The sequence below is a fragment of the Hylaeus anthracinus genome, unplaced genomic scaffold (genome assembly GCF_026225885.1).
Source record: "Hylaeus anthracinus isolate JK02 unplaced genomic scaffold, UHH_iyHylAnth1.0_haploid 12002, whole genome shotgun sequence".
Classification (NCBI taxonomy): Eukaryota; Metazoa; Arthropoda; class Insecta; order Hymenoptera; family Colletidae; genus Hylaeus; species Hylaeus anthracinus.
The window spans coordinates 17,057,377-17,067,196 of NW_026534349.1; the positions used below are offsets into that span (position 1 = coordinate 17,057,377).

The window sequence follows — 9,820 nt, forward strand, 5'->3', positions numbered from 1 at the left end:
TTTCCAATTACAAATTAAAATGATTCCATAAATTTTATATAGTCATGAGACAAATTCTAATAATGTGATGTTTGGAATTAATGCTCAACATGGGGCTGGTAAAATAACAAAGTATAGATTTATAAGGAGTAAACGATGAAACCGCAAATATTTATAACTGATATAAAGGTAATTGAACTTCACCGAGCCTAAAATTTCAGCAAGCCATTTCTAAAGCATCGAAACAAACTGCAAGTCCAATGCTGGGGTTGTAATCAAGTCTAGATGGTTCGTACTGATTGACAATTTTCCATGGCCTCTTCACCCTCCAGTACCCTTTTCTACCATCACCGCCCCTCACACTATCCATCACTTCAATACCCTTTTGAAATCACGTTTCGTTTCTGTTGCACGTAAAGCCGCGTTCATACCGATCGTTACGGATACAGCAAAATTGTTATACAGATCAACTGGAATAAAACCAGCTTGCCCAAATCAAAATCAATTAAATGATTGAATGTTAAGTAATTTGCAAATAAATTACGTTTGCCGATACCGACGGAATATTGCGAAGTGACGTCCGATAAACGAAAGACAAACAAAAAAAGCGGAAGAAAGTATTATAAATAAAGGAAACGTAATTGAACTTTTTTTTTAAACGAATTGATGATAATAACAGCGATTTAAAAGAAATTGAAAAATTAGAATATTAACCTTTTCGGTACTCTGCGCGAGTATACTCGTCAAATTATTTTGTTCTTGTCGTGCTCAAGACAAGTTAAATCGCATCAGCTTATTGTTAATGAGTTAATGAGTTAACACGTCTTGATCTCTTTTCTATTTAAAAAGCTCATGCGATTTAACTCGTTATGAGCACGACAAGAACAAAATAATTTGACAAGTATACTCGCGCAGAGCACCGAAAAGGTTAATAGTAAGGTAAAATATCTCTATTCAATGTATACTTTCATTTCTGGAAGTTTTTGTAGAATACTGTCCTCGATCGATTTTTATAGAGACCATTCGTGTTAAACTTTCCACGCCGCTAGTATTTATTGAAATGAATGGAAAGAATTAATAAATAGATCTTCGATACACAAATAAATAGTCTTCGAATTATGAAATGAAACTGTAAAGAAGGCAACAGTTTGTTCTCTCTATTTTTTCCGTGATATCTTTAAGTATAATATTGTAATAAAGAAATTTGAAGTGTTTAAAATTTAGGAAAGTATGACTAACAATAAGGCAAACAAGAAGAAAGTTGACGCATCCTGTAATTTGTAAGTATGAAATTTGACATCGTTTAAAATTCTCCTAACATGGAAATAAAATGGTATTTAAAAATGGAATCTTTTCAATGACAGTTGTACGGGTTACACGTGGGTGAGAATGTCCATTTAAAAAATTCGAACACGCCAGCTTTCACGTTTTCTCTGATCCACTAAATAACAACAATAAACGATCACAAAAATGAAAAACATGTTACGAAAAACGATCAAAAATCGAAACAAATCTTGATCCCAGCTTTATTTTTCGTTCTTTGTTTCCCCCACTATTCGTACTTCCTGTACATGAACAAACGCTAAAAAAAAACTTCTGAAATGTTCAAAAATGAAAAAACTGTGAAAAGAATAACTAGAGGTTGTTGCAGATAGTGTATTTGTTGAAAAAAAGAATACATAAATATTTGGAATTAAGCTATTTTGAAATACTGACCACAAGAAACTGTGCTGTTTCCTGTCGAAGCGATATTTGAACGCGTTACTTCTATTACATTTGGAACGGAGCAGAATACTTTTCGATATGATAAACATCGGATATTGGAGTCGGGGATAAAAATGTATAAAAGGAAATGCAATGTAATTAAAAAATACATCTCTAAGAGAACTGATATCGATATTGCATTTTATTCCAGTACGATCGGTATCAGCTCTTGTGTAACGAAGTTACTGGAAATGAAAATATAAGACAGAACGGAACAGCAGGGTCTGGAAGCGGCTTAATAGAGTCAAGTGCCGGACGAGAAAGAACGAATAAGAAAGAAAAAGACGAGCTGTGTCATCTGAAAATTGGAATATTCGTTCGCTCGATGGCAACCTCGCTTACTATTCGTTTAGGGATTGGTGTACAATCGAACGTTCTATATTTTCAGTCTGAGAAGATTAAATATGACGAAGTCAATTAAGGATGGCGTATGCTTTTATTCGTCAAAAATGAGTAGTAAATTAATGAATATAAATGCAAATGATATCATGAATTGTTAGTTGTAAGTTGTGCAGATACTTTTCACAACGGTTACACTTCTGATGGTGCTGTATTAAACTTCAGCAGTAAGAAGTAAGCTTAGAGAAAACGTCTTCAATACTGCTAAAATGTGGAAACTAAAGTCCACAGGACTCTAAGTATAATATAGTATACAGAGTAAGTCTCGTAAACTGTTACAAGCTATTTTCGCGGAAACTATTACTGATATCGACAAGTTTTTTTTAATATTCCCTGGTACGATAGACCCTATTAGGAACGTTCTACATTTTGAAATGGAATGTCATATAATTAACTTCCCGATTTATAGGAAATTTATTGTATTTGCCCTTAAAATGAAAAATCGATTTTTTAGCAGATCTCCATGTTTCAACGTCATTGGAGTAATTTTAGCCCATCTTTAACAAATTGTTCGTGTGTGTGTGCGCGTATGTATGTACGTATGTAAACAAATTTTTCGTTAACGTTTTTCAAAAAACTAATAGCGAGATCAAAATGATCGATGATGCAATCGATGTGTATCAATTTAACTTAGAGCTGATTAGATTTTGTTCTAATTTGGTTCAGTAGTTTTCTAGTTTTTTTAAGAAAACTTAACTCAATAACGCAATCTAGATCGAAGAATATAAATTTATGAGCGAATAACTAAACGGAAATAATATATATACATATATTACTGTTATTACATTTGTATGAATATGTATAACACACGTATATATACATACAGGGTGCTCCAAAAATATGGAAACAGTTAAATATTTCCAAAATGGAACATTTGTGAGAAAAACGGTTTAGAGAAATGTTTTAGGATTTCAAAAATTCTATTGAACGGGCGTGTCCATTTGACCTTTAAAGGACCGGTCAAAGTAACGTCAAGGTCAACATGATTTTTTTAACGGAACACCTCATTTTTTATTATGCACTGTGAAAGCTGGCTATGAAACCTTTTCAAAACACTAGTTTCAAACATATTTTTTATTCGTGATAGATGGCGCTGTAATCGGAAATCGGGAAGTTCCTTGTGTGGCCCGTAAAAGGTCGCACACAAAATAAACATGAATATCTATATGAATTAAGCGAGCAACAATAACCAGCTAGTTTTTGTTTTGTTTTGGATAGTCCTTTTAATAATGAATAATGTTCATTTCTACAATTTTTTCAGAACTTATAAAAGTATCTACGGAAAAACATAAAGCAAGACACGGAGATTCACACCCACGATCCTCGGATCCGCAGTCGACCGCTTTACCCACACGACTAATCCCGTACCCTACGTTTCGTGTTCTTGTTTGACTCCTCATTGTTGGATATGGGAAGCACGGATACTACATACTTTATGAAACATGACAAAAGATATCGTTTGTGAAAGAACTGCAATGCAAGGTCCAAATATAGTAATTGTAACGTTTGATGTTTTTAAGAAAGAAAAGGAAGGGCTTGTGAAATTCGAAGTTTCGATAGCGCAACAATAATCAAAAATTAATTGATCTACAACAATTATTCGCAAGTGCTGTTCTTCTAGCTAATCAAATGTATGTTACTGTCACGTTAACACGTTCACGAGTCAAGGGTCACTGTGCCGATCTTTCCGATAAGAACACAAGAAAGCAGTAACGTACACGCAGCTCGGTTTTCTGGAACAAAGTCTCCGAATTTTGTGTTACGTTTAATGTTCAAACAATCATCTTAAATATTCAACATACAACTTTACGTAATCGAATTACATTTTGTAGTATATACCATCGATACATATATCACTTTAGTTCCATATGCATTTCTAGTACAATTATTTATCAAAACGATTTCATTCCGCTTTTATGTTACAGTATATAAATACATACACTTATAACACATTATGTAATTCAATTGCATTTCGTAATTCATATTTTCGATACATTTATCTATTTTGTTCCTTATGCATTTATGATATAATTATTTACCAAAACTATTTGGTATCATGCCATTATTTTATAACATATACACACACTTTTGTCGCAAATTTTGTTTTCGTTATAAGTAACGATCAACTTAAATACCAACAATAAGTAATATTGCATTTTGACAGGCATCGCTAAAGTTAATTTGTGACACAGCACTGTACTATACGAAATGCGTCGTTGTGTAATCATTGAGAAGCTTCAGTTTGAATCGGCAGTGGCTGTGAGGTTGTCTAGCAAATCAGTTTTGTGCCATTGTTTCTCATTTCCAGTTCCTAACTATGCGATTACTATATAAAACGGCTCTACTCCGTAGGTTTACATAATGATTATTTACAGTTTATCCTCTTTCTTGTGCAAGGAATGTAGACACACTAAAGTAGACAGGGCGTTGTCGAAGTTTCTATAAGAGAAAATAGGAAACATCGAAAGAGAAAAATGTTGTAATAATGTTATCGAGACTTTCTATTTTGTAATCGTATTTTTCCGACGAAGCAGAAACAGACTCGTGAATTACAATGGCAATTATTTTTATTAGGAGCTACTATAGCTATTGTATCATAAATATATCAGTAATCTCTATTTAAATGTTTCAACCTCTGAAGCACTCAAATAATTATTATAATTTATATAATAGAATTTAACCAAAAATAACAATTGTGACTCGGTGATTTTTCATGTGACAGCATTTTCTTCTGGCAATTTTTTCTATTGTCACTTACGAGAAAATAAAATAGTTGCTAGAAAAGAAAAAAAGGCTTGTTCAGTTCAATTCTATCGTCGGTAACAAACAATAATGTAAAGTATAACGTTTATTAAAATATGGTATTTTGTATTTAGTACTCGTAGCTGGCATGGTGTATAGTAATACGTCCTCCAAAATAGAACCTACTTGCGATTGCACATATTGTTACAATAAAAACGAAAACGATACGGAATATGAAGATGAACATATAACACCAAAGTTATACAAAGAAGACAGCGATGGCGACGGCAATCGAACCATTTGTGCACGAGATCGCGAATTCAATGATCGCACCTTTCCGAGCGTTTGTCATATGTTGTGTTACAATCGCTGTCTGATTCTACGACTTTCGACTGTTAAAGACAGTAAAACTGAGATAAATGTGGTGATCGCGTTCAGAAACAGTAAGTAAAGATAATAAATCTTGATATTTGTTCGTTAATCAGCTAATATTATTAAATCTCAGATTACTATAAATTGCGAGACGGTAAATGCTGAAATATTCTCTTTGGAGATAACAATATCTATACGACGATACATAGTCCACGCGAAGAAAAATGTACTATAAGGTTAGTAGACATTTTACGAATTATTGTTTATCGATATATATTTAGACCTTTTTTCTTGACCTCTGCGTGCGAATGTTTTAATAATTAGTATGCAGACGAAACTAGTTTTTTTTAAATGTACACTTACGGTATTTGTAATTCACGTGCTATATTTTTATAAATATTTAATAAATAGAAAAAATCGGTAATTATTTACGTTTATATACATTTAACGATTTTTTGTGTGTTTAAGGTGTTTAAGCTTGATATACAATATAGAACTACATGCATAGAACTACAGTCTAAATATGTATAAGATGTTTCAATACAACGTTTAAATGAATAAACAACTATAATTATTAGTTTTCTTTTATTTGTACGTTTGCGTGTATGTGTGTCAGTTATTATATGTATTGCAAACTTGCATATTACATTGAAGAATTGCTAATTTAACTTAGTCATTTGTTTTCATTTAAAATTCAAATTATCTAGCAGTGAGACTATTAGCATAATCCTGAGTTTGTAATATCCTGAGTATATAATAAGTACATACTCGCATATTACGTATACATATATGTCGGTGATCGATATCGAACTGAAACTCGATAGATTGTAGTGAGGAGTCAAAGTAGTTTAATCGAGAAACAAGGGAAGAAACGGAGTGAATGCAGGCGAGAAGAGAAACAAAGAAGATAAGAAAAACGTAAAACCGAGAAAAGCATTGATATAAGCAAACGATTTGTATTTAATTAATCTTTTACGAAGCATAATTACAAAATATAAGCAGATTAACTGTATTCAATTCCTCCTTACGAAATATACATGCATGCGTAATTGAACTCGTATAGCGGTTCATGAAGTTACCGTTAGGGTGCGTACGCGATGTAGGGGTTTCTCGCAGTCAAAAGCGTGCACTATTGACCACAAGTTTCAGCTGGAAGGGAAGGAAAGCATACTTACCTGGCGTAGAGGCTACCGTGATCATGAAGGCGGTTCCTCCAGGGTGAGGCTCTTTCATTGCACTACGGTTGAGCTGACCTCTGCGAATATCCCTAATGTGGATATCTCGGACGTACAATTTTTGATAGTCGGGACTGCGTACGCGCTATCCCGGATAACTTATTTATAAAATTAATCAATTTTTTAAAGGTTTACAATCACATTACACCTATTTATTTGAGTTTATTTAGTTTTCTTATACTTCTTTTTTTTTTCTTAATTCGGTTTAGATTTATCATGTTCAATGTTGTCTTTTCTCTTTACAAGATGAAGTTACTAATTATTTGATAGTTGCAAGAATTGTACGATGGAATTAGCAAGTTTACAATTACATCTATTTTAGAATTTGTTTCTATTGGCAGAACCACTACAGAAGTAGTAGACTCAGATAACGCAGTTTCTACTGTAGATCCTGAATGAAACCAATCTTTTAGCGTTCTGTTTCTGCTGTCAGAAACAGCAGACAGGCGAAGACATGCACTGTACAGCATCTGCTCGAGCAAGTTTTGCCTAAAAGAGAGTATATCTATAATAATATTAATTACTTTAAATATTAATACGCCTGTTTTAATAAATCATATATATTACAAGTATACAATGTATGTTTTTATACACTTGCATTTGTTCCTAAGATTGAGATCTTCCTATTTCTCTATAACTTTTTATATTCTAGAATTTAGGTCCGTTATTTTTCATACATTGCGTTTATCAGAATAATAATGTTCTATAGTTGCAATGTCGTACACACAAAGCGATTAAATATTAGCTTTGCATCTCGCTCGTTTCCGAACCCAGTGTCTAACATGTGCATGCACCTATAATATTAATGATTCCAGTTCTAACGAATATTTTGAATATTAATTCGCGTATCAATGCTAGAGCTAATAGCCACGTTTATTATATACTGCAAACTGTAGGAATTAAGAAATTTAGACTTCGATGTACTTTAATTAGTGGAAGACGAATAAGTGCACTTTCAGTAATTCAAGATTTAATTAACGGAAACGAATATGTTATATTTTCATATAGAAAAAACAATCAAAAACAATCAAAAACTATCGAAACAAATGATGACAACTTACTGAATATGTATCAGTTTATTTAACAAGTTTGTTAATTAATACTGTTATTAACTTGTACTACTTGTAATTTATTGTACAGGTTTATTTAATATATATAAGTTTGTATACAAAATTTGATTCTCTCTAAGATTGGTTCAATACGTGTTGTAAAATGTTTACATGTTCAATTAGAAATGAAAAAACCAATCCTATTCACGGCGCGGCGAAGAGAGCCAACGATCGAAGCAACGTTTTAGTTCCGAAAGTCGCCGTTAGGCTGCGCGAGAACCCACCGAATTCTCGCAGTTATAACTGCACGCTGAGCGCTTAAGTAGAAGCGGCGAGAGAAGGAAAGCATACTTACCTGGCGTAGAGGTTACCGTGATCAAAAAGGCGGTTCCTCCAGGGTGAGGCTCTCCCATTGCACTACGGTTGAGCTGACCTCTGCGAATATCCCTAATGTGGATATCTCGGACGTACAATTTTTGATAGTCGGGACTGCGTTCGCGCTATCCCGGACACCAATAATTTACTAAAGTTAACCTATGTTAAATTACAACTTTCTAATAATCGACACATCTTCCTTTATTGTTAATAAACTTGGTCTTTTAAAATCATCTTTCCTTCCATCCTGCGTTAGTTACTTAAACTTCATTTTCGAATTTGAATTTATTTAAAAATAATATCATATGATTATTTTATAAAGTAGTCAACTATTCCTTGTTTGTAATACTAGTAAAGTTTTGGATTCTTCACATAGTTGACAATTTCAGATGATCTGATATAATCATGTTTCATATAAATTTTTATAAATGAAAAATAATTCGAGCCATAAAAACTTGTAATATAAATTATACATTAAGTTAACTCAGGTATCCTGATTTTTTTATTTTTCCTTTTCAAGCATACTTTAGCTTCGACAAGCGAAAGGTAAAGCATACCTTTGTATATTACTCTACAAAAAGGGCAAGTTCGTGACCTTATTTATTTGTAGGTAACTTGCTAGAATTCATTAACACAAATACTTAAGATTTCTAAACAGAACGATGATTAGAAGGATACAAAACTGACATTAGGTGAAGCACAATCGGCAGTTTTCAGTTGAACAATACATAAACCACCTGGCCCGTTTAAGCATCCGTGTGAGAGGCTGTCGAGCGCTCGAAACGTGTTGGAAGTTAGAGACCAGCCCGGGTGGCTTGGCAATAGTTGATGCAAGTACGAGGTGGCTAGCGGGGCGAAGGAAAGGAATTAAACAGACGCAGAGTCTTCGCAAATTGAGTTGAACGGGCCCGGAATTTAGACATTCAAATTAACCTATTTAGCAAGTCGGAGAGGTAATGTGTCCTCGTTATGCAGCTTCTCAGACTCTAATATTTAATCGATTTCGATGCATTAGTTTAATCGCTTTTTTTCATCCACGTGCTAAATTCGGATCCAGAACCTGCAGCTCTTTTGCATGTTATGCCAATTACGGATCTTCGTTGACGATATACGTACATATACGTTTATTTCGATTTATTAAAATTAAAAAATCGTTACATTTAAATTCTTTTTATCGGTTTATCCATCGTTCTCGTTTATTTTCTTGTTTGATTCGTAGATAAACCGCGGAAAGAAAGCATTTTAAACTTTTACAGAGCCTTAATTTTCATATTACACGTATAGTGAGAGCACCATAGGAGATGGATAACCTTACTTTATATCAAAACATAAATACTTTCGCAAAAGTTTTGTCACCGCATTGAAAAAGTACTGGCCAACTTCCCTCCACTTTTTACCTGCGCAAAGCCTTGATGGCCAATCAGAAAATTAACTTTCAGCAAGACTTGCAAAAATGAGTTCTACCATCCAAAAAATAATTGACAACTTTAAAATAGCTTGTGTAATGAGTTTGAGAGATATCGTGTGCATTATGTATGCGACTTGTAAAGGTATAGATGATAAAAGTAGAGCTCTCGCCTAAAATACGTACAATGCGATACACGGATACACGTGTCACGTGTATCTAGTTTAAACGTTTACGAGACACCGATATCTGAAAACACGTGTGCTAATTGCACACGTACACGTGTAATTAATAAATTTGTATTTTTTTGTGTGCAATTTATTGACTTTAAAAAATAATTCAGAATAATTATAACCGTAAAATACATGTGTATTTACTGCACGGATTTCTACACGACATTACGTGTTACACGTGAAACCCGTGTACATGCGTACACGTATAAATGGGGACTCTAGGTAAAAGTTTTAGGTACATTTCGACTTCCAGAGATCGTAATAATA

General features: G+C 33.4%; 1 protein-coding gene and 2 non-coding genes across 3 annotated transcripts; all 3 read left to right on the forward strand.

Moving 5' to 3' along the window:
- The first annotated feature begins 4,378 nt into the window (after positions 1 to 4,378).
- LOC128892341 (uncharacterized) lies at positions 4,379 to 5,492 on the forward strand. The gene is made up of 3 exons (XM_054152717.1): positions 4,379 to 4,490; positions 5,019 to 5,327; positions 5,390 to 5,492. The coding sequence occupies exons 1-3, from the start codon at positions 4,460 to 4,462 to the stop codon at positions 5,419 to 5,421; spliced, it is 372 nt and encodes a 123-aa protein (XP_054008692.1). The 5' UTR covers positions 4,379 to 4,459; the 3' UTR covers positions 5,422 to 5,492.
- A 931-nt stretch (positions 5,493 to 6,423) lies between these two features.
- On the forward strand, positions 6,424 to 6,585 carry LOC128892577 (U1 spliceosomal RNA). The gene has a single exon (XR_008461105.1). It is a non-coding gene; the product is annotated as a U1 spliceosomal RNA (small nuclear RNA).
- Positions 6,586 to 7,887: 1,302 nt separating this feature from the next.
- LOC128892576 (U1 spliceosomal RNA) lies at positions 7,888 to 8,049 on the forward strand. Its single transcript, XR_008461104.1, has one exon. It is a non-coding gene; the product is annotated as a U1 spliceosomal RNA (small nuclear RNA).
- The last annotated feature ends 1,771 nt before the right edge of the window (positions 8,050 to 9,820 follow it).

Bases quoted from the DNA above. Each gene is read 5' to 3' on its own strand.
- LOC128892341 (XM_054152717.1), top strand. From the start codon at position 4,460: ATGCGATTACTATATAAAACGGCTCTACTCC. The intron at 4,491-5,018 runs GTAGGTTTACAT...TTTTGTATTTAG, and splicing joins ATATAAAACGGCTCTACTCC to TACTCGTAGCTGGCATGGTG. The intron at 5,328-5,389 runs GTAAGTAAAGAT...ATTAAATCTCAG, and splicing joins GGTGATCGCGTTCAGAAACA to ATTACTATAAATTGCGAGAC.